Genomic DNA, 25,334 nt, shown 5'->3' with positions numbered 1-25,334 from the left:
CCTGCCGATGCAGGGGACATGGGTTCGTGCCCTGGTCCGGGAGGATCCCACATGCCGTGGAGCAGCTGGGCCTGTGAGCCATGGCCGCTAAGTCTGTGCTCTGCAACGGGAGAGGCCACAGCAGTGAGAGGCCCGCGTACCGGAAAAAAAAAAAAAAAAAAAAGTGAAGATAATTATACTTTCCCTGTGCAGTTATTGCGAATGTACAATTTGGGTCAAGGTGACAGATCTAACAAGCACAGAGTCTTCTTTTTTTCTTGCAGTTTTATAAATAATGTACAACTCTGTTTAAGGTGTACAGCATAATGATTTGACATATGTATATATTGCAAAATGATTACCACAATAAGTTTAGTTAACATCCATCACCTCATAAAGTTACGAAAACAAAATACTTTTTCCTTGTGATGAGAACTTTTAGAATTTCCTCTTTTAGCAACTTTCTAATACACCATATAGCATTGTTGATTATAGTCATCATGTTGTACGTTACATCCCCCAGTACTTATCTTATAACTAAGATTGTGCCTTAGGACCACGGTTCCCCAATTTCGCTGCAGGAGGTAAGTCTCACGGTGCCCATCTGTTCCTTAGCCAGTATTGCCACCTGGTGGTGATATCTTTCAATTGCAAGTCAAGGAACAGAGTAGGGAAAGGCCTTGGGCTGAATTTGTCAATTTACACGATTTAAATAAAGCTATAGCAGTAAACAACTTTGAATAAGAGCATTTCCATACTAAACCTCTGGGACGCTTACTTCAATAGCAGCAACATCCTAGTCGGACAAAGGAATCAGACACTGCGCTGAATGCAAAGGCATTCAGTCGTTCAACAAATACATATTGAGCACCTACTGTGTGCCACGCTGCATTCTGGGTGCTTGGGATCCATCAGTGAACAAGAGACAAAAATTCCACCCTTTAACATGGGATTCTTTTAACGTGCTCTCTATATAGTATATAAATTAATCTAGATAATTTGTAAAATGCTCTACGGATTACAAAGTTCCCTCCAACGTCAACAGGACACGTTTTGACATGTCCATATTACTACGGCTAAATAAATGGAGAAGCCGGGCGCAGACCCACTCCAGCTACCCTAAGAACTCACCCTTGCAAAACCGAGAGTTAAGCCAAGAGCTTGAAGATGCCATCGACGTGGCCGGCCGGGCTGACCACGAAAGTAAGAGTAAACAGAAGTCAGCTTTTCTCCCCAGAAACATACTTTGAGAGAAACAAGGGTTTTGCTCAGCAGGCAGGGAATCGAACCCGCGGAGGGCGGAGGGTGACGACGCGTGTCGGGCTCTGCGGCTCCAAAGGAGACGCTTGTCCCCCTGCAGAGCCCACCGGGTGGCCGACAGGGCGCCTTGGGGCCGAGGACCTCCAGGTCATCCTCCGCGCGCCGGGAACAAGCCGGGCTCTGGACTCCAGACCTCCAGCGACTGACTATCAGCGAGGCGCGAGCGCGCCCCCTGGTGGCGAATGCCGCCCGACAGCCCGGCCCGGAACAAAACTGTCCGACGGAACCTGGGGTGCGCGCTCGGAGTTTCCGGGGAAGAAGACAGAGAAGGACTTGCGCGCGGAGGTTCCTAGTGCCGCGGAGGAGGCAATGGCCGTGGGAGTCTGGGGTTGGCGGCTCTGGCGGGCCGCCCCCGGCGGCGGGGCTGGCTGGAGTGAGTTTTAGCAGCCATAGGGTCAGGGAGGGAGGCTTAGAGGATGGTGTCTGCCCAGATTGGGCCCGAGGCGGGTCCTGGGGTGTCCCGCGGGGTTGGGGGCCGAGGAGGGTCTTTTGAGTCCCTGTTGTGTTGGCCGCCCCTTCTCGGCCTTGGGGTACATACCTCGGGACGCGAGAGGAACGGGGAGGGCAGGGGCGGGGCCGCGGGAGGATCTTGGGGTGCCCCTAGGAGGGAGACCACGTCCCGGTGCAAACGTGTCCTTATTTTTCCATTGGACTCGTACATGCCTTGCCAAATCCTCTGATTTGGGGATTGGAAAATAAGCTTAGCATTTCTCTCTCTACATATGGAGAGTTTTGGCGTGGGACCTGCAGCCTCGTGGAGCTTTCTTGTCCTCAAGACCTTTTCAAAGCGACAGTTTTGCTCACGTTTCCAATGACTGGTCTGGTTTTGACTCCACTTCCTGGTTACTTTTTGCCCCTTATTGTAAAGCCCAGATTGGAATACGACCTAGGAAACTGGTGGGAAGTGGCGATCTGATGATGAAAGAGCAAACTTGAAGTAAAGGCGCGGATCAGGGCAGGCTGCAGTTCTTTTCCGTGGGCGTTTTAATTATTAATATTAGAAAGGGGTTTAAGTTTACTTCTGAACTCATTTTGGTGAACAGCGTTTAAAGTTCCCTTTCCTCCTATTCTTTCCTTGTTGGAGGATGGTGATACGGGAGGGGAACAGGGTGGGGCAATATATTATTTTTTTGGTCAGTATTCACATTTATTGTAACTTCTGCACAGGATTTATAGCAACATCACCTGCTTCTCAGCTGTCACCGACCGAACTGACAGAAATGCAGAATGATCTCTTTAACAAAGAGAAAACCAGGCAGCTATCATTAACTCCCCGAACTGAGAAGATTGAAGTTAAGCACATTGGGAAATTTGACCCTGGCACTGTCTTTGTCATGAATAAAAACATTTCAACTCCTTATAGCTGTGCCATGCGTAAGTAACGAATCAGGGTACCATTTTGAAGATTTTGCATAAATCAGGAGAAGAACCGGTACAGAGGAGATAAGATGCTGTAATTGCTCCCTGAAGTTCCCGGAAGTTCTCCTTTATCTAGCATCTTACTGAGTGAGTGTTCACTGCGGGCTTAGCAGTTGAGGGCACTGTGGGTCTTGAAAGGTTGGTGCTGTAACGCATAGGTTGTCCTGGGACTTGCTGGAATCTGGCTGAGTTTAGAGGGCTGTCATTGTTTCCTGCAGGAGGCAGACCTGAAAGCATTGCTACTAGTGTGCTTGCCCCTTTTAGACACACTGTGGTGTAATGGGAGCAGTCACCATGTGAGTCCCATTAAAGGATTTTGGGGTGGAGGGACTGCCCTGGCCTCAGATGATCAGCTTTTTTTTTGGCCTTCTTTTCCTTTCCTGCTCTTTATAGCCTAACTTAAGTCTTTTATCTGCTCACCACTTGCCTCTGTGTGTTGTGTGTTTGTTTACATTTACATGTACATGTAGTAAATGTGTGAGTGCATGGGGTGAATGTGATTGGGGTAAAAATATTTGTTGTGTTCATATCTTACGGGAGAAAACAAGGCCCTGTGTGTGATTTAGTGTGGAAATGAAGGGCACAAGGCCTCTCTGTTATTTTCGATCAAAATGCTTTTGTAGTAGCTTTGATAGAACTGGTAACGTTTAAATTCTGAAAGAACAAAAAGTAGATATGTACACCTACATGCTCGCTCATATATGACTGGCTGCATTGTTCAGATTTTTGGAAAACTCAGTAATGATTCCATTTAAGTAGTTAACTTTAGTTAAAAGCTTAAGCTGACCTGCCGAGTGTGTACTCTCAATCTTCCTTTACTTTGGCGCTTGAATTCGTACTTATAATTGCTTACTTGTTTGGCAAGCATTTATTGAACCTCTGCCGTAGGATAGGCATTAGGAATACAGAGGAGGCTAAGACAAAGCTCAAGCCCTTAAGGAGTTTTACACACATCACATGTAGAGATGAAGCCTCTGAACCACTCTTAGCATGACCGCTGCCCTCAGACTTTGCTTGTCACCCATACTGTCAGTCATTCAGTAAATTTTATTGAGTACCTGGTGATTTCAGGCCTGATGCTAGTCTCTAGCTATACTGGCGAGTGAGCAAAAATAGGCATGATCCCCGCCTTATGGAACTTATTTAGACCTGTGGTTTGACCACTTCTGTGAATAGCTGGGTACTCAAAAAACATCTAATCAGAGTTGGAGTTGCATTCTGGAGTCATATAACAGACCAGAGCTGATTGGTTTATGTGTGAATTCATACTGATAATTATTGAATAAAAACTGGTAACTGTGGTATTTAACTTGAAGAGTCCATGTTAGGGAAGTAAAGATGGTTTGGGAGCAAGACCCCAAACCCATCTAGAACAGACTTACTGGGATGTATATTTATATATTTTCCCTTCTAAGTTGTGTGTGCATATAGCCAAGTATATCCAGGATGCTGCTCTCTGAATATTTAAGGATAGCTCTTGGAAAACTATTTTATTACTTAATAATTGACAGATTAATTTCAAGTTAGACTTAGCCTTAATGATTTTTGTTTGGGTAATTTCATTAATAATTAACAATACATTGGATGTGTTGGGAATTATTTTTGTATTGGCTACAAATCTTTTTTTTCTCCCCAAAAAAGACAGCTTGCAGAATCTTGCCTTTCTGTTGTTTTATTTCTTAACGTAGCACTTAAACATGTAATTTTTCACTTGGGTTTTGTTAGAGTTAGATCTTCAATCTGTTTTAAATTCCCAGATTTAAGTGAGTGGTACTGCAGGAAGTCCATTCTGGCTCTTGTGGACGGACAGCCTTGGGACATGTATAAGCCTTTGACCAAGTCATGTGAAATTAAATTTCTTACTTTCAAAGATGATGATCCGGGAGAAGTCAATAAGGTATTTTTGCCTCTATGTTCTTTTGTACCCCTCCCCCCAATTGTTTTTCTAGTCTTTTTTTTAAATTAAAATCTGTTTCCTATGGAGTTTGAAATGTACAAATCTGGCCAAGGTCAAGTGTTGTACTGTACTAGATAATCAGGGTTTTACTTGGTAGATTATGCATGTTCATAGTTCAAAAATCCTCAGTGGCATTAATGTCTCTGTATTTTGGTTTGAGAAAACTAAATGACATTCATATCTTTGTTCAGCTTACTTTTATTAATCACCCTGTATATTGCAGTAATTTCATTCTTGTCTTTCACCATCTTTTCTGGATTATTTCAATAACTTTTTAACTCTCCCACCCCCCCCCCCTTTTTTTTTTTTTTTTTTTTGCGGTATGCGGGCCTCTCACTGTTGTGGCCTCTCCTGGAGCACAGGCTCCGGACGCGCAGGCTCAGTGGCCATGGCTCACAGGCCCAGCTGCTCCGCGGCATGTGGGATCCTCCTGGACCAGGGCACGAACCTGCGTCCCCTGTATTGGCAGGCGGACTCTCAACCACTGTGCCACCAGGGAAGCCCCCACCCTCCTTTTTTAATCTGAAAGTCTTCCTTAATAGTCCTGCAAGAGTTTTATTAAATGATGTGAGTAAAGATGATGTCACTTATTCCTAAAGAACTTGCCTACCTGATAACCGTTCATATAACTTTCCCAGCTCTGTGTGGACACTTCTCACTCTCACCTGCCTTTTGAGCTTCACCTTCCACGGCATCTTTCCACTTCCTCTTTGCTCCAGCCACACTGGAGGACTTGGTCACTAATGGTTTCTGTTGTGTTATCCTCCTTGCTTTTATTGATGCTCTTTGAATATTTTCTTTCCTCTCTATTAAAATCCTGTTTACCTATTATAGTTCAATTAAAATGCCATATGCTCCATGGAACCTTCTCAGTTTCTTCTTGTCAGAATGAATCCCTCTTTTCTTCCGGGCCTCACAACACGTGGCTAGTGTCTCTAGATACAGTAATTTGATTTTCCCTTGTAATACGAACTGTTGAATGTACTGGATTCTTGGCTCTGTGAAGACAGGGATCATGTCCCTTATTAGATCTTGTCCTTGACTTACATACAGTAGGTATTTAATAAATATTTGTTGAAATGAAATACTTAAAGAAGGAAATGGTAGACATGATACTAGTAGTAGCTAACATTGAACATTTATTGTATATCAGGCACTGTTTTAGTGATTCACAGATATTAACTCATTTAATCCTCATTAAAAAAAAATCCCATAAAAGGTGCTATTATCTCCTTTCTACAGATAAATAAACTGAGGCAAAGAGCGGTGTCATAGCCTGACCAAGGTTACCAGTTTGCTAAGTGGCTGAGCCTGGATTTGAACCTAGGCATTGACCCTGGAGTTCACCAGACATTAAGAACAGTCAAGTCAGATAGATGAAGAAGTGCATTTTGCTACTGGCCTTCAAGGCCTGGCTTTGCATTTATTTTTAATGTATTTGTGTGGTTGTGTAGAACACACTCTGGAGCAGTCTCTGCCATGTGCAACCAAATGAGCCCACTCTTGTCCTCCTCAGATACGAAGAAGACCTTAGGAAAGCCAAGTGCCTAGTTATAGTAGTGCCAGTACAGAGCTTAAGATGGTGTAGGACTTACGTTTCTCTTTATGACTCTGGGAAGGTCATTGCATGGATACCCATATTGGGCATGTCCATGGATCAAAATGCTAGTGAGATGGAAGCCCAGTTAATAGTGAGGTTGCTTTGTTATAAATATGAATAACCTAACTGATATGTGATGTTAGGTATAGGATAGGAGTCATAAATCTTTTTTTAAATTTTATTATTTTATTTTTATTTATTTATTTTTGGCTGCATTGGGTCTTTGTTGCCATGTGCGGGCTTTCTCTAGCTGCAGCAAGCGGGGGCTACTCTTTGTTGTGGTGCGTGGGCTTCTCATTGCGGTGGCTTCTCTTGTTGTGGAGCACGGGCTCTAGGCACACGGGTTTCAGTAGTTGTGGCACGTGGGCTCAGTAGTTGTGCCTCGTGGGCTCTAGAGCACAGGCTCAGTAGTTGTGGCACACGGGCTTAGTTGCTCCGTGGCATGTGGGATCTTCCTGGACCAGGGCTTGAACCCATGTCCCCTGCATTGTCAGAGGGATTCTTAACCACTGCACCACCAGGAAAGCCCATAAGTAATCCTTAAAAGTTAGCTTCCATTATAAAGCAATTATACTCCAATAAAGATGGAAAAAAAAAAAAGTTGGGTTATCCCTCCATATTTATATATGTTATAAACAGGTATATTTTAATATATTTATTTTACTTTAGCACAAGTTTGTTAACAAGTTAACTTTATCCTGGGTTAAAAATAAAATTACTACCAGTAGTAAAACTATTTATTGGTTGATAAACATTATAGTGTCTGATATCTTATACAAGCATTGCTAACCACATGAAGTTGGTGCTTCATTCTTTTGTGGGTTTTGCTTCGTGGTGGTCATGTCATGGTCTGATGGTAACCATTGCTAAATGTGGAGGATGGACAGATATTTGAGAAATGGTTCCTAAGTCAAAAGTCAACCTAAATTTTAATATTAAAGAAATGTTAGTAAATGTTGTGTTTATTATGTTTGTGTGTATTTTATTTTTCTAGGCTTATTGGCGTTCTTGTGCCATGATGATGGGCTGTGTGATAGAGAGGGCATTCAAAGATGAATATGTGGTCAGTTTGGTCAGAGCTCCAGAAGTTCCAGGTGATGTACACATATAAATAAATAAATAAATAAACATATATATATGTGTGTGTGTCTATATACATATATGTATATAGACACAGACATTTTCTGTAATCTTTGAATATTTTGGTACATATTTTTGTTGTATAGAGTTCACTTCTTATTTAGTCTAATATAAATTACCATCATACATATATTCCATTTATTATGGGTAACAAAATCCATCCTATCACTGTCATATATACCTTCTATTTATAATGGTAAAAGAATCCATTTTATTTAATTATTGGCGGTCAATTATTAACATAATAGAATTAGAGGAGAATGTTTCTTTTGAATGTGAATTTCATGTAATTATATTTTGTCAGTATTTATTTCTTAGCATTTTAAGTACTTATTTCCAAACAGAATGTGAGGAGGAGATATGAGTATAAATAGACTTCTGTAGAAAACTGTGTTTAGGTGGTACCATTTCACCAGAAAGACCCTGACACTGGAGAGGAATACCATTTTGGGGAGGTGGAAGAGTTCACATTCTTTGTAATTTTCCTAAAACTAGGATTTTGCAACAGTATGTGTAGTAGGATCACAACTGTATTTTTTTTTTAAAAAGGTGGAAGTTTATATACCAAAAAATATTTGATTTGGCAATAAATGATTCTAAGCAAAACAAAACAACATAAAATGAAGAAATTTAGAAGATATTAAAAAAGAAATTAAACATTTCATGTCCATTTAGTTATTCATCTACTTATTAAATATCTTACTCTTTAGGAATTTTTATATCTAGTAACTAATATTTGAGATCTCTATGGTGGTAATATTCCTGAAGAAAATGTGAATGGTTAAAAAATACTGGTGATGTTGGGTTAACAAAAAGGTGAGTTAGTTTTATGGTGGGGGGAAAGTTGGTATAGCTCTGACAAGCAGCTGGAATAATGGTGACAATTTTATAATTTGTAGTGTTGGGAGAGATTGTTGACCCTTCATTTTATGGTCTAAATATTCATTTGTTGCAAATTAGTAACTTTCTACCCTAACAGATTTGACTTTGCTTTTTATTTTGGTTGGATTTACAGTAATCACTGGAGCCTTCTGCTATGATGTAGTTTTGGATAAGAGACTTGATGAGTGGATGCCAACAAAAGTAAGTCTAGTCTTTGGAGTATTAATTTTAGAGTCTGTGCCTTTCTTTGTTAGAACGAGTCCTGTGTTAGTATTGTTGAATGGTACTGCATGTCGAGGATATTAAAAGAATCAGTCAATCTTTATTGTTGCTTTTTAGTGTATTTAAGACAGATGTATATGATGGAGGGTATTCACAACAGCATGGTACCCAGAATAAAATATAGAAGCTTAACTATCTTGGTTGATGTGGGGGCAAGGAGCCTGGAGCCTTACCTCCTTGGATCTTCAGAGCACAATTTGAAAACCACTGCCCTAAGCCATTTTAAGCCTATTGCATCCTGAGATCTTCCTATCACCAAGGGTTACATTGAGAGTGGGGGAGGGGTGAATTAAAATATCAGGCTTTGACAAAGGTAACCGAAATAGCAGCAAACTAGCCTCTTCTGGAACGGTCTGCCTTCATAAGGAGGGTGCTCCTTGTTGGTCTGGGACTGGGGTAGCAGCAGGAGCCTGGTTAACAGAGTGAATCTAGATCAGGTGCTGTGTAGGTAGAGGATGCTGATGGCTTGCAGAAGTCAAGCCTAGAGGCTTAGTTATGATTGGGGAGAACAGACAAATGCCTAATTCTTAATTAAGCAAAACTGTACGTCCTACAGATTGGAAGTCTGGAGATCAGAAGAGGGGCGGCAGTGTAGCATACCATTTTATCAATTCCACTATGAACATTTTTTTCACATTTTAATATCTCTGAAAACAAATATGTCTTTTGTTTGTTTCTATAACTTTTTTTAATTAAACTGTTTTTAGTTGAAGAAAATTATAGATACACATGGAGTTTAAGGAATAATACATAGAGATTCCATGTTCCTTTTACTCAGTTTCCCCAATGGTATTATCTTGCAAAACCGTAGTACCATATCACAACCAGGATATTGACACTGATACGGCCAGGAACATTTCTATCACTGCCAAAATTACCCATGTTTCTCTTTAGTCTCCATCCGCCCGCCCCCCCCATCCTTAAACTGTGGCAACCACTAATCTGTTCTCTATTTGTATAGTTTTGTCATTTCAAGAACGTTATGTAAATAAAATCGTTCAGTATGTAATCTTTTGGGATTGACTTTTTTCACTCAGTGTAATTCTCTGGAGCAAATGTGACTTACAGTAGATAGCATCTTATGATTATAACTGGTAATGTTTTTTCTTACTGGTGCATCTTGGATTTAGTGAAATATTGTAGTTTCTAAAAGCAAAAATTTTGGAATCAGCCAGCAAATGCATGGAAAGACGCTCAACATCACCAATCATTAGAGAAATGCAAATCAAAACCACAATGAGGTATCACCTCACACCAGTCAGAATGGCCATCATCAAAAAATCTACAAACAGTAAATGCTGGAGAGGGTGCAGAGAAAAGGGAACCCTCCTGCACTGCTGGTGGGAATGTAAATTGATACAGCCACTATGGAGAACAGTATGGAGTTTCCTTAAAAAACTAAAAATAGAACTACCATATGACCCAGCAATCCCACTACTGGTCATATACCCTGAGAAAACCATAATTCAAAAAGAGACATGCACCACAATGTTCATTGCAGCACTATTTACAATAGCCAGGACATGGAAACAACCTAAATGTCCATCAACAGATGAATGGATAAAGAAGATGTGGCACATATATACAATGGAATATTACTCAGCCATAAAAAGAAACAAAATTGAGTTATTTGTAGTGAGGTGGATGGACCTGGAATCTGTCATACAGAGTGAAGTAAGTCAGAAAGAGAAAAACAAATACTGTATGCTAATGCACATATATGGAATTTTAAAAAGCTGTACTGATGAACCTAGTGGCAGGGCAGGAATAAAGATGCAGACGTAGAGAACTAACTTGAGGGCACGGGAGGTTGGGGGTGGGAGGGCAAGCTGGGACGAAGTGAGAGAGTTGCACTGACATATATACACTACCAAACGTAAGCTAGATAGCTAGTGGGAAGCAGCCACATAGCACAGGGAGATCAGCTCGGTGCTTTGTGATGACCTAGAAGGGTGGGATAGGGAGGGTGGCAGGGAGGCTCAAGAGGGAGGGGATATGGGGATATATGTATATGTATAGCTGATTCACTTTGTTATACAGCAGAAACTAACACACCATTGTAAAGCATTTATACTCCAATAAAGATGTGGGGGAAAAAAAAAAAGGAAATCACAAATGACACCTGAAAAAAAAATTTTTGGAGTCAGGGAAGATCCAGATTTAAATGCTGGCTTTGACAGTTATTTCTTGTGTAATCCTGCCGTTACTGCTTAATATCAAGAGAGAGAGAGGAGGGAAACAGGAAGGAAAAGAGAGAAAGGGAGGGAAGAGAGATATTGGGAGAGATGGGGGGGTGAGGGGAGAGGTTGGAATGGTTTCTTCATGATCTGTGGACTTGTGGCAATATAATTTCTTTTTTTTTCAAGTCTGTCAAGATTCTTAATTCATTGGGGGAGTTAAGTAAAAACTAAGGAGATGAAAATTTAAGTCTCATTATGTATGAAACTTGCTGCCTCCTTTTCCTTTTTTTAAAGATAAAACTTTAAAAAAGAAATGTACTAGTTAATTGCAGGCACCCTGGGGTTTAGAAAGTGGGGGAAAGTTACAGTCAATTAACAGCTATATTAAACCATGAATGTGCGTTGGTTATACAGAAAATTGTCCATTTAAGAATGGAGAAGAGTCATTTCATTCAAAAGAGTCTATTAGGAAGTTTATGGAAAGAATTTTATTGCAAAAATTATTTGCATAATAATACTTGATCTTTTCTGTATTAGTTATGATTTACAGTGTGAAAACTCAACTATAGTTTTTATTAAACTCATAAACATTGTTAATGTGTATTATTAATCATTTTAATTGTGTGAAATTGACATTTTCATTAAACAGAAATTTCTAATATTTGATTTATGCTATATTTTGGACATGGCCAGTGATGACATTACATTTCCTAGTGAAAGTTTCTGAATCACATAAATAATAATTTTTTCCTCATGCCTTTATTTAAAAAGCTTAGTTTTATACTCATAGTATAAACAAATTTTTGTATCTTACCATTTACTTATTAGTATTTCTACTTGTTGCACCATCATTTTAATAAACGTTTATAGGGCTGTATAATTTGAATGAAATGTTTATTAAAATTTCTTTGTGGGATTAATCCATAATATTTCTAATACAGGCGGCTATTTAATTACAAGTTAATTACAAGTTTTATAGTTTGTAGAATTGGGAGAAATTGCTAATTGTACATTTTATGGTTCCAGTATTTAATTGTTGCAAATTAATGCTTTCTTTCCTAGCAAATTTGCTTTTTGTTGTAGTTGGACTTATAATATTAAGCATACAGTTTTATCTGCCTTATAGGGAAATGTTTTTAAGTAAATTGTTACAAAAGGTTAATACTTTCATTTTTAAGGAGAACCTGTGTTCCTTCACAAAAGATGCTCGTACTTTAATTTATAAAGATCTTCCATTTGAAACTCTGGAAGTTGAAGCAAAAGTGGCGTTAGAAATATTTCAACACAATAAGTAAGTGTTGGCTTCCTTTTAAACAAAATTAAACCTCCCAAAGTTGTACGTAATGAAGAAAATTCAGCTCTTAATAACTTTCATATTTGATGTATTTATGTAGCACACTTTTTACTTTTTAGCTCTGGGATCTCTTTTCTGCACCAGCCTATTTGCTTTTGTTCATCTCATTATTTCACTGAGAAGAAGTGCCCCTGCCACACCTTTGATAATTTTCTTACTTTGTCTTACTTCTCTTTTTCTTTGGCTAGTCCTTTTCTTTATATCACCATAGCAATATGTTTCCCTTTTTTCCTTCCATTGTGAAGTGGTAGCCTACGTTAAGAAATTGCATTATTTTGAATTTAAACTTAAATTTATTTAAACTGTTGCATTTGGCAACCTTTCCTTCCCATCTTTCCACTCTTCAGATGAAAAGGGTAAGACAGAAAATACCAGCTGTTCGGAGGCAGCTAACAGCTGAAGTAAAACGTTCACACAGATCTTAGTCTTCTGCATGGGAATTAACTATTTGATAGATTTTCCTCGCCAACATGTTAAATACTGCCTGCCTTCTCAATTCCCTTTTTCACTCAGAAAACTTCCAATTTATCTTCTACTAATTGTGAGAACATAAACTAAATTTTAATGTTAAACAAATTAAAATTAGAATTAATTAGAAAGGAATACCTGCATTGCAAAAAATCATATAGATACTAGATTCTGAAGCCAAAATGTGCACCTGCAAATTGTTAAAGGTAAATGGTTTGGAATTTCTTTAGCTATTTATAAAATGAGGCACAGATTCTCATGGGGCTAGTTTATAATATTTAGCATATTTTGGAACCAGTGTACTTAGAAAGCAGAAGGAATATACTGAACTGGAGTACAAATTATTCTTTACAACTAAATTACCATTAATTCTATAAGAAAATTCCTTAAATTATCAGAATTTATCAAGTCACCTCCCCCACCAAAATTCTAGGGCTGTGTGGTCCAATAGAAATATAATGTGAGTCATCTATATAACTAAATTTCTTAGTTAGCTATATTAAAAAAAATTCAAAATAAAGGTGAAGTTAATTTTAATAAAACAGTTTTATTTAAACAATGTATCTGAAACATTTCAACATGTGATTGATATTAAAAACTTAATATTTTATAATTCTCTTTTTCATACTAAGTCTTCAGAATCTGGTGTGTATTTTACACTTAAGGCACATTTCAGTTAGGACTAATTACATTTAAGTGCTCCATAGCTACTATATTGGGCAGCGTACTCTAAACTTTCATTTCATGTTACACTGAGATTTCCCTTTCCTCCCACTCAACTGTCAAAGTCTAGGAGAGGCTTGTAGGACTTTGGTAACTTTAGGTGAATGTGTAAAGGGAGGTGGGAGATCATTTAGGGGCAAGTTTGAGGAGACAGAGTTTTGGAGGTTGAAGGTGGATCAGTGATGGGGCCTTTCTCCTGTAGGGGGAACTTTCAGTGGCTTTGCCTCCCAGGGGACAGGAGTTTCTCTTAGAAGTGGGTCAAGAGGAACAAACATTCAAGGGAATTGGCTCCCTCAGTAATCATTGGCGCTCTGGAAGAAGGGGTGTGGCAGTAAGCGGATGTTTTTGCACAAACTGATACTTCCCAACCTTGCCACACATGTGTAATGTTTGTTTAGCATTCTGGGGTAAATAGGCAAGGCTCTCAATAGTAAGTGGTAAGGTCATGATTTGAACCTGGGCTGTGCAGTTCCATCTGTACTATTCATTATACTGACAGACCCTAGTGGATTTGAGAGACATTTAGGCAGTAGAATTGATGTGACTTGGTAATGAATTGGATGGAGGGAATGTGGTGGGAGAAACAGGAATCAAGGAATCTCTGAAGTTTTTCACTTGGAGATGTGGGTAGTTGGTGGTGTCATTTACTAAACTAGGGAATTCAGGAATAAGAATAAGTTTGGTGAGAAAAGAGAGGGTAAATTTTTGTTCAGTTTGAGAACTTGGGAGTGTGAGATGCTTGTAGACACCCTGGTGGATGTCTGGAGTGTTTTGGATATACAGTTTGGGGCTCAGAAGAGGTATGTGGATTGGAAGCAGAGGTGTAGAAGATATAAACACATAAATAGTAATTAAAACTGTGCAAATCAAGGAGCTAGCCCAGAGAGGATGCTTAGAGTGAAAAGAGTTTATGGACAGAACCCTTGAAGGTCAGGGAAAGAGAAGGGTGACCAGAGAGTTAAAATAACAAGCAGTAGGGAATGCCACAGAAGCCGGTGGAAAAGAACACTTTGAGAAGTGGAGGTGAGCAGTGGAAGTAAGGACTAAAGAGTGTCCATTAGGTTGGCACCAAGGAGAACAGTTTGGTGGAGTTGTGAAGCTGTGGCCAGATTGAAGGAGGTGAGGTGTGAATGGGAAGTGAGGAAGGGGAGGTTCCAAGTGTAAACCCCTCTTGCAAAAATTACGGCTGAAGAGGAAGAGAAAGGGAGGTGGCTGTAAGCACCTTTTTGTACATTTAGAATTAAAACATTTGTTTCTTTGCTGCTTTTTAGGTACAAATTAGATTTCATAGAAGAGAAGGCGTCTCAGAACCCTGAGAGAATAGTCAAGCTACACAGGTAAGTAAAAATATAAAAATTGACTGCTATGCTAATTTATAGAAAGGTTTAGTTTTATTGTTACCTGACTGGTGTATGACTGGAAAAGATTTGTACCTTAATTTGTTGGTCTTATTACCTAACTTTTTACTGCTTTGTTCAGTTTTTTGCTATGGTGTAATTGGAAGCTTTAAGTCATCTTCAGGAACAGTTGGGGTTTCTGTTCCTCATTTTATTGTTTGTTATTTTTATTTCTGAAAGAGTTGGAAACCATTGTAAGAAAATGTAATTTTTAGAGTTAATTTTGAAATTGGGCAAAATACTCATTGTTATGAAATGAACATGATTCATATGTATATAGAAACATGAATACTGCCTAATTAGTTACTACTTATGTTACATATAAGGAAGTTATATCACAGTGTGCTTTCTGATGCTGGGATGAGAGAGGTAAGAATGCATTATGCAAAAGTGGCTTCACGGCCTGTATCTGTTTTCTCAACTTCATGTTTTCTTGACTCAGATTTAAATTTTTTCCTCTAAGAAGCTGTCTTACATGCTAAATTCTAAACTCTGTTGCAGTTAGTTGTTATAAGGTGATAGGATATCAGTTTTAGACATTGGATCCACTTGATAGTATGATGTGTTCAGTGATCTTAAAAATCTTTAAGGGGCTTCCTTGGTGGTGCAGTGGTTAAGAATCTGCCTGCCAATGCAGGGGACACAGGTTCCAGCCCTGGTCCGGGAAGATCCCACATGCCGTGGAGCAACTAAGCCCGTGTGCCACAACTACTGAGCCTGTGCTCTAGAGCCCACGAGCCACAACTACTGAAGCCCGTGCACCTAGAGCCCGTGCTCCACAACAAAAGAAGCCACCACAGTGAGAAAACCGCTCACTGCAATGAAGAGTAGCCCTGCTCGCTGCAACTAGAGAAAGCCTGTACGCAGCAACAGAGACCCAAAGCAGCCAAATAGTTAATTAATTAATTAATTAAAAAATTATTTAAAAATCTTTAAAATTATATTAATGCTAAGTAAGAAAAGGATTCACTGGTGTTTTCTTTTTTTTTTTTTTTTTTTTGTGGTATGTGGGCCTCTCACTGTTGTGGCCTCTCCCGTTGCGGAGCACAGGCTCCAGACATGCAGGCTCAGCGGCCATGGCTCACGGGCCCAGCCGTTCCGCGGCATGTGGGATCTTCCCGGACTGAGGCACGAACCCGTGTCCCCTGCGTCGGCAGGCGGACTCTCAACCACTGCGCCACCATAGAAGCCCGGATTCATTGATTTTAATTTCTAAAATTTTAATCTCATCACTTGAGATTCTTGTGTCAGGGGCTATTAGAGATGGAATTGATCCACATAGATTGTTCTTGATTAGGGATGTAGTGGCAAAAAGAATGAATAGATTTTTTTTAACTATTGTAAGTGATTTGATTTTGAGGTTTTATTTGTTTATTTTTTAAATCAAATCAGATTTGGTGACTTCATTGATGTGAGTGAGGGCCCTCTTATTCCAAGAACAAGTATTTGTTTCCAGTACGAAGTGTCAGCGGTTCATAATCTTCAAGCCACCCAGTCTAGTCTTGTACGAAGATTCCAGGGTCTCTCTTTACCTGTGCACTTAAGAGTAAGTAAAGCTTAAAGTTTCAGACCATTCAGTTTGGGTGTGGGTGTGATTCTGGGCTTGATTTTATACCAATTTGAAGGACATACATTTTAATTTTCATTAAGTTGTGTAACACTAATATTTTGTCAACTTGGGTTTATGATTAAAAATAATTTTACCCAGGATGTAAACAGATAATTTACAAAAGAAGTATTAGTTGAAAAAATTAAATCAAATTGAGATAGTTTTTCTTTTTTTTTATACATTTATTTATTTATTTATTCTTGGCTGCATTGGGTCTTCGTTGCTGTGCGTGGGCTTTCTCTAGTTGTGGCGAGCGGAGGCTACTCTTTGTTGTGGTGTGTGGGCTTCTCATTATGGTGGCCTCTCTCGCTGTGGAGCACGGGCTCTAGGTGCACGGACTTCAATAGTTGTGGCAGGTGGGCTCAGTCGTTGTGGCTTGTGGGCTCTAGAGCGCAGGCTCAGTAGTTGTGGCACACGGGCTTAGTTGCTTCGCGACATGTGGGACCTTCCTGGACCAGGTCTCCAACCTGTGTCCCCTGCATTGGCAGGCGGATTCTTAATGACTGCGCCACCAGGGAAGTACGAGATAGTATTTTTAATACTTCAAATTAGTATAGAGGAGGGTGCAGTGAGGAGTAATGGAGCACATATTGATAGGACCTTCAGGGGTGCCTTTTGGCCTTAACATTTGGCACGTTCTTCTCCCTAATCTATTTTGAGGATCTATTCCATATCATTTTCCATATTACTCCCACCCCTTGCTAATGCTTCTATTTTTTAATTAAAGTTCTGATTTTGAGATAATTGTAGATGTATATGCAGTCCTAAGAAATAATACAGAGAGATCCCAAGTACCTCTACCCAGTTTTTCCAATGGTAACATCTTGCAAAACTATAGCACACTATCACAGCCAGAATATGGACATTGATACAGTGAAGATACAGAGCAATTCCTTCACAAGGATCCCTCATGTTGGCCTTTGATAGCCACAGCCACTCACACCCACTCCCCTCTGCTCCACCCCCACCTCCTTGCTTCTGGTAACTTCTCATTTGTTCTCCATTTCTATAATTTTGTCATTTCAGGAATGTCATATGAATGGGATCATTCACTATTGTGATCTTTTGGGATTGGGTTTTTTCACTCAGTGTAATTCTCTGGAGATTCATCTAAGTTGTTGCATGTATCAATATGTCAATAGTTCGTTCCTTTTGGGCTTCCCTGGTGGCACAGTGGTTAAGAATCCGCCTGCCAGTGCAAGGGACACAGGTTTGGTCCCTGGTCTGGGAAGATCCCACATGCCACGGAGCAACTAAGCCCATGTGCCACAACTACTGAGCCTGCGCTCTAGATCCCGCGAGCCACAACTACGGAGCCTGAGTGCCACAGCTACTGAAGCTCGTGCACCTAGAGCTTGTGCTCTGCAACAAGAGAAGCCACCCAATGAGAAGCACGCACACTGCAACGAAGAGTGGCCCCTGCTCACCACAACTAGAGAAAGCCCATGTGTAGCAACAAAGACCCAAGGCAGCCAAAAATAAAAATAAATAAATAAATTAAAAACAAAACAAAACAAAACAAAACAGAAAAAAAAATTGTTTGTTCCTTTTAATTGCTGAGTGGTATTCCTTGGTGTGGATATACCACAGTTTGTTTAGCCGTTCACTTGTTAAAGGATATTTGGGTTGCTTCTGGCTACTTTGAATAAAGCTATTATGAATAAAGCTGCAGTAAACGTTGGTGTGTAGGTTTTTGTGAATAAATATTTTCATTTCTTTGGGATAAATGCCCAGGAGTGCAATTGCTGGGTCATATGGCAGGGGCATGTTTAGTTTTTTAAGAAACTACCAAGCTAAGTTCCAGTTTCTGTTCCCACCAGCAGTGTGTAAATAATCAGTTTTTCTAATCCTTGTCAGCACTTGATATTGTCAGTAATTTTTATTTGAGCTATTCTGATGGGTTTGTAGTGGTTTCTTATTTAATTTTAATTTGCATTTCCCTACTGGCCAGTTATGTTGAACATCTTTTCATGGGCTTACTTGCCATCTGTATCTTTTTTTGATGAAATGTCTGTTTTTCTCTTTTGCCCACATTCTAATTGGATTGTTTGCTTTTTTACTGTTGTTTTGAGAGTTTTTGTTTGTTTGTTTTTTTGATATTCTGGATACTAGTTCTTTGCTAGATATGTAGTTTGCAAATATTCTCTTTCTGTCTGTAGCTTGTCTTTTCATCCTCTTAACAGGTTTTTACAGGTAGCAGTTTTTAATTTTGATGAAGTCCGGTTATCAGTTTTTCCCTTTATGGATCATACTTTTGGTGTCAATTCTAAGAATTAAATGCTCAGCCCTAGATCCCAAAGATTCTCCCCTATTGTTTTTCCTAAAAGTTTTATATTTAAGTTTGTAGTTTATTTTGAGTTAAATTTTGTATAAGGTATGAGATTTAGGATGAGGTTCCTTCTTTTCTTTTTCCCTATACTTGTCAAATTGCTCCAGTACCATTTGTTGAAAAGGCTATCCTTCCTCTGTTGAGTTGCTTTTGTACTGTTGTTAAAAATCAGTGGTTGTATATGTGTGGGTCTATTTCTGGGTTCTCAATTGTGTTCCATTGATTTATGTGTCTCTCTCTCTTCCAGATATCACACAATCTTGATTACTATAGCTTTAATAGGTCTTAAAATGAGGTAGAATAATTCCTCCCATGTTATTATTTGTTATAAAAATTGTTTTAGCTATTCTAGATCCATTGCCTTTCCATTTAACTTTAGGGTAATCTTTTTTCTATCAATAAATCTTGCTGGGATTTTCTTTTTTCTTTTGCCCTACCCTGGTACGTGGGGAGTTTCTTGTCTTTTGGGAAGTCTGAGGTCTTCTGCCAGCATTCAGTATGTGTTCTGTAGGAGTTGTTCCACATGTAGATGTATTTCTGATGTATTTGTGGGGAGCAAGGTGATCTCCGCGTCTTACTTTTCCGCCATCTTCAATGGTTCTCCCTTGCTGGGATTTTGATAGAAATTTTATTAAACCTGTATATCAGTTTGGGGAGAATTGATGTCTTTACTGCATTGAGCCTTCCAATCTATGAACACAATATATCTTTTCATTTATTTAAATCTTCTTTCATCCCTTTCATCAGCATTTTTTAGTTTTTACCATACGTGTCCTTTGCATGTTTTTTCCACACACCTTCCTTTCCTAGCTTTTTCCATTTCAGTAAATGATACTGTCGTCTAGCCGGCTGTTTGAGGTAATCTTGATTCTCTTTCCCTCATAGCCATGCCCCATCCCATCCACCAGCAAGTCCTTTCAACTCTTAACCCTAAAACATATTCCGAATATGTTTTATGAGCATAGCAGCTCATCCACTACTGCTTCCCTCATCCCTGTTGCTCTTTCTCTTCACTCCCCTTCTTTGCTTTCATTCTTGCCCCCTACAGCACATTCTCTGCTGAGTAGCCAAAACGAAGCTTTTAATATACAAATCAGATCATGCAGTTCCTCTGCCCCAGACGTTCCAGTGGCTTCTCATGAACAAATGCCAACCCTTCACTCTGTCTCACAAAGCCCTACGTTGTGTGGCTCCTGCCTCTCTCTGACTGCATCTCATACCGCTTTCTCCGTTACCCGTTATATTCCACTCACACCTTAAAGTCTCCCACCCGCTGCTCATTCTGCCTGAGCCAGGTATGGTTTTCCCTTTAACATACCATGCTGCTCTTCCTCCAGAAGGTTTGCATGTACATATTTAGTAATTTTACCTTTTATTACAGTTTTTACCAGCTCATCCAGTTTGAAATAGTCCCTGACCCACCCATATCCCTCAGTATCACCTTCAACTGCGTTAGTAACATTGATGTGGTTGTTTTGCACCTTGCATTTTTCATTTATGCATTCTGATAATCCTATGCTACATAAGATTGTTAAGAATTAAGGAAAGTGGTTCTATAACTTTACTGTTGTCTTCATTAGTTTTTACTTGTTCTTTAGGGTAATTTACTAAATCCTCTAGGTCTACTCTTTCAGTGTGAGATGTCATAGTTTTTTTTTTTTTTAACATCTTTATTGGAGTATAATTGCTTTACAATGTTGTGTTAGTTTCTGCTGTATAACAAAGTGAATCAGCTATACCTATACATATATCCCCATATCCCCTCCCTCTTGCGTCACAGTTGGTTCTTAATGAACCTTTCCTTGTGCTTGCTTGTGATTTGAAGAATGACCACTAGCATATTGGAATTGGCTATTTAAGAAAAGAACGGGTGGAAAAGTGGGACAGATTTTTGCTTCCCATTAGAAGGAATGTGTTCTACGGTGGTAATGATTAAGAAGCACAAAGAGGAAGAATGGCATATTCAGTCCTTAAGTCTTCTTTTCTTAAATGCTAAACAAGGCAGCTGTTCTGTATAGTATGTACCCTTTTCCCCTACTTGAACTCACTTTTGGAACCACTTAGCCTCATTAGTACTGCCTAACTTTTTATGTATTTGTTTTGTTTAAAACCTATGTAAAGACTCAGCCTCTTCTATTGTAACTTTTGTGCTTTATATAACTCATAGTAAATCTTTTCTTCTCAAGGCACATTTTACGATATGGAATAAACTATTGGAAAGGTCTCGGAAAATGGTGTTTTTGACAACATGTGAGTACATTTCTATGAAGAAATTTTCCTTGAAATTAAGCAACCACTACTACCACAAGAACAAAATAATAAAGAAAAGAGAAAGAAAGAAAAAAGTAATTAGTTGTCTAAATAGCTAAAGTGGTATTGTGGTTGTTGACCCTGTTAGTATTTTGGCAAGAGAAAAGTTATTTGGCAATTCTTTTCATTTTTATTTGTTAGTATCATGGGAATGATATTGTAGAACTTGAAGAAAAATAAGAATATTACTATATAGTAGTTGTAGTTCTTAATGGTTGTAATGGTGTTAATTAGGTCTTGATAATTTTTTGGTAAACTTAATGAACATTTAAAGATTTGCCAGATATGAGTTAAAGCTGCCTCGACAGTTGACATATTAAATATGCAAATGTCCTGAAGAACCAAATTTGAATACTTGTGCTACTGTCGTTTATTCTGTGTCACTAGCATCTAGATTTCACAAATAGGAATGATTATATTTCTTGACCACGATCATCCCTGTTCACTCTTTCAGAGACTAAGTGTTAACTTTTTACTTATATTATCTGATAGCTCTCCTGTGTAACCTGGCCTCATGAACCCTTCCTCATTACCCCAAGTTTCCACTCTAGTCAAGCTTACAAGTACACATCAAACTTACTTTCTTGTTTCTTTGTTTTAGTTTACCTTCTTCTGTCACTTCATTTTTTTCCAGCTTTATTGAAATACAGCTGAAATATTGAAGTATATTGAAATATTGAAGTATATTGAAATATTGAAGTATTGAAATACGTACAACATTGTGTAATTTTAAGGTATACTGTGTAATGATTTGTTATATCTATATATTGTAAAATGTTTAACACAATGAGTTAGTTAACACATCCATTATCTCAGAGAGTTAGCTTTTTTTTATGGTGAGAAGGTTTAAAATCTCTCTCTTCGCAACTTTCAAATACGTATTGCATATTGTTAACTCAAACTTATGCTCAAGTTTGTTTCTTTATGACAGTTATGTCTAGACTCTGTTTCCCATCCTCCTCCTGTCTGTTTACATCCTACTCATTCTGCAAGACCTTGTCCAAATCTTACCTTCTCCATGTAACATTCTCAGAGTAAACTCTGAACAAACATCCATCCCTGCAATTTCTGCTTGATTGTATCCCTCCTCATATTGTTTTCTGATTATTTTTGCTAGTATATTTACATTGTGTTAACCCATTCAGGGTTTGTTGTATACTATGTGTAATGCCAGAGTTTGAACACAGCACTCGGCATATGGGGGATTACCCAATAAATTTGTATTGATTATTTTGCATGATGATGTGTAAACTTAGTCTTTATCAATGACTTTACAGATAGAATTCACTATTTAGGCACTTAGCTATAATGTTTTTGTGTAAAGGTGATGTAAATTTTCTTTTTCTCATGAGAAGAAAGTGTTTTTGAATAGGGAGAGTAACTTTGTCTCTTTGGTTGGTCACAATGTCCATTTTAGATTAAGAAACTAGAGAAAAAAATGAGTCTATAAGAAATGTAGAAAAATAGTAGAGACAGTAATCTAGAGTAGTATCTAGTAGAAATCAGTGAGTAGCTGTTTTTGCAACATTTATTTTGGTTCAGTTTCCTTCTTCCACTGTTTGTTTGCTTGTCTAAAGGGAGTAGGTTAAACATATGGTTCATTGATTTAACTACACAGACTTATTGAATGTTTGTTATGTGCCAGCAACAGTGGGTACAGTAATGAACACAATCCTCTTGCTGTTCTCAAGGAAGTTACTTGAACAGGATAACTAGACTTAGAAGCAGACAATTCAGGTGTACATGTGGGGCTCTGGCATAAAGAAGAGAAGGACCGAAACCAAGCTGGGAGGGGTTGGTTAAGGAAACTTCCCAGGAATTGGTGTTTCTTAAGCTGGTTTTAATGGATGAGTAAAAGTGGGCCAGGCAGATAATTTGCTTGGGGATGGGTTTATCTCAGAGGAAGCTACTTGCCTAAAGAGGCATGGAGGAATGGAGTGCGTGGTGAATGTAAGATGAATATGGATGTACAGTCACATGTAGGGTGGGTGATGAGTCCAGATTAGTTTGTTGGAAATAAAATATGAGGGGCTTGTCTTCCATGATGTGAAATTTGCATTCCCCTCCTGGAGGTGATTGGAGGTAACTGGAGAATTTGAATAAGGAAGTGACAGGTAACTGGAGAATTTGAATAAGGAAGTGACCTATTGGTAAACTATTCCTGTGTAAAAGCTCATTCTGAGGGCAGCATGGAAGATAACTGTGACTTAAGCCATAGTAGATGATGAGATCCTGAAGTTCCGGCAGGGCAGTGAAAATGGCTGTGAGAGTTACTTAGGTGGAATTAATAGGACTGTTGATTCAATATGCAGGTAAGAGAACTGTGGATTCTCTCATGCCAGGCTTGGGCACCTGGGTAGAGCCCTTCACTGAAATAGATAATGCAGGAAGTAGGGCAGGTTTTGGGGGTGATGAGGGATACAGTTTAGCTCTGTTTGTTTGCTATGTCTGAGTGACATATAATAGAAATATTACCATACAGATATCTATTTCTACTAAACCTGTTTTATACTATATTCAAAGTAGAATTATTGGTTTTTTTCAACAAAACAGATTGATTTAAAATACCTTGTTGCAGCACTGCTGATATTTTTCTTAAACTAATGATTTCATTTTATAGATGAAAAATAAAATGACCATCTTGAGAAGCCTAGATATATGCCTCAGGTTGTATTTTTAATGGAATTGTTGTACTTGGTAATTTATATTGGGAACTTGGTCTTGTAAGTTTTCTTCTCTTTCTACTTAACTTTCTATAATAATTACTATTGAAGGAGAAAGACAAAGACAGGGTCATTATAAGAGAAAGGCTGTGCAGTGATTTTAAATGGTGGGTGAAGGGTAAAACTAAAAGTGTTTATTAGAAAAGTAAAGCTATTTATGTTTTTACAGGTACCTGAAGATCAAACTCAGCCTACGGAGGAAAGTGCATCTGCCTAGTAACTTCCTCAAATTTAGATATGTATAGTAAATTAAAATAAAAGTTTTCTATGTAATGTTTGTGTGTGCTTTTTGTCTTTTTCTCCCTAAGATGTATACTGATGTTTACTCTTTCCTTTTTCTAAAGGATAACACAATAAAAATTTTACACAGAAACAACCCTGTCTCCTCCTCTCCCCGAATGTAATACTTTGGCATGTTTTCTCCTTTCATTCCTTTTTTGTACATGTATAAACATATATGCACAAATACAAATGCCATCTTTTACAAACATAAATAGGACCACCCTAGTTTCCATTTTTCACTGTTGTAAACAGTGATGCAGTAAACATCATTGTGGCAAGTGGCAAGTGTTTTTGGATGGATTAACTGACTATTTACTGAGTAACTGAGTATTTCCTATATACTGGCCACCGTGCTGAGCTTTTCCCATGGAGTCTCTTATTTATTCCTCACGACAACCTGTTGAGAAGGTGTTTCTATTTTGTAAATGAGGAAACTGGGGAGCATAGAACTGGCAAGTAGCAAAGCTGGAATTTGGACCCAGGTGCTTTCACTGACGTGCTCTTATGTACCACTCTCTTGTTCATGTTTAACAGTTATAGTATGTATTTGTGAATCTTTCTGAACATACTAATAGAGTTATAGTCATTGATTTGTTCATTCATCTATTTCCTAGTCCCTGAATGATCTCGTTCCTCTAGAGTTGGATTTTTTGCTTTCTCAATCTTTCATGTTTCAGGCTTTTTTTTTTTTTTCAAATCTAGCAATTGTCGGTTGTTAGTTTTAGTTGATAATGCGGCTGTAGGGAGGTTGAGTGGTAGCTCTGTGGTATGGGCGAGGTTTGGCTTCTCAAGATAAGTAGGTGAATTCGAATTATAGGGGTTCCAGAAGAAGAAGAAAAAAAGAAAGGGACTGAGAAAATATTTGAAGAGATTATAGTTGAAAACTTCCCTAATATGGGAAAGGAAATAGTTAATCAAGTCCAGGAAGCACAGAGAGTCCCATACAGGATAAATACAAGGAGAAATACACCAAGACACATATTAATCAAACTATCAAAAATTAAATACAAAGAAAGCATATTAAAAGCAGCAAGGGAAAAACAACAAATAACACACAAGGGAATCCCCATAAGGTTAACAGCTGATCTCTCAGCAGAAACCCTACAAGCCAGAAGGGAGTGGCAGGACATACTGAAAGTGATGAAGGAGAAAAACCTGCAACCAAGACTACTCTACCCAGCAAGGATCTCATTCAGATTTGATGGAGAAATTAAAACCTTTACAGACAAGCAAAAGCTGAGAGAGTTCAGCACCACCAAACCAGCTTTACAACAAATGCTAAAGGAACTTCTCTAGATAAGAAATGCAAAAGAAGGAAACGACCTATATTAATGAACCCAAAACAATATAGAAAATGGGAATAGGAACATACATATCGAT

General features: G+C 38.6%; 1 protein-coding gene across 1 annotated transcript; it reads left to right on the top strand.

Moving 5' to 3' along the window:
• The first annotated feature begins 1,565 nt into the window (after positions 1–1,565).
• Positions 1,566–24,045, top strand: MRPL39 (mitochondrial ribosomal protein L39). Its single transcript, XM_065876333.1, has 10 exons — positions 1,566–1,672; positions 2,467–2,673; positions 4,476–4,615; positions 7,270–7,369; positions 8,431–8,498; positions 11,938–12,050; positions 14,576–14,641; positions 16,094–16,247; positions 20,826–20,873; positions 23,842–24,045. Exons 1-10 carry the CDS (start codon positions 1,609–1,611, stop codon positions 23,887–23,889), a joined length of 1,008 nt encoding a protein of 335 aa, XP_065732405.1. The 5' UTR covers positions 1,566–1,608; the 3' UTR covers positions 23,890–24,045.
• Positions 24,046–25,334: the final 1,289 nt, after the last annotated feature.

Source organism: Phocoena phocoena, chromosome 4 (genome assembly GCF_963924675.1).
Source record: "Phocoena phocoena chromosome 4, mPhoPho1.1, whole genome shotgun sequence".
Classification (NCBI taxonomy): Eukaryota; Metazoa; Chordata; class Mammalia; order Artiodactyla; family Phocoenidae; genus Phocoena; species Phocoena phocoena.
This window is presented reverse-complemented; position numbering and strand designations above follow the sequence as displayed.

Coding starts and splice junctions, on each gene's coding strand:
- MRPL39 (XM_065876333.1), top strand. CDS start 1,609: ATGGCCGTGGGAGTCTGGGGTTGGCGGCTCTGGCGGGCCGCCCCCGGC. Junction 1,673..2,466: donor CGGCGGCGGGGCTGGCTGGA/GTGAGTTTTAGC, acceptor ACTTCTGCACAG/GATTTATAGCAACATCACCT. Junction 16,248..20,825: donor CTTTACCTGTGCACTTAAGA/GTAAGTAAAGCT, acceptor TTTCTTCTCAAG/GCACATTTTACGATATGGAA.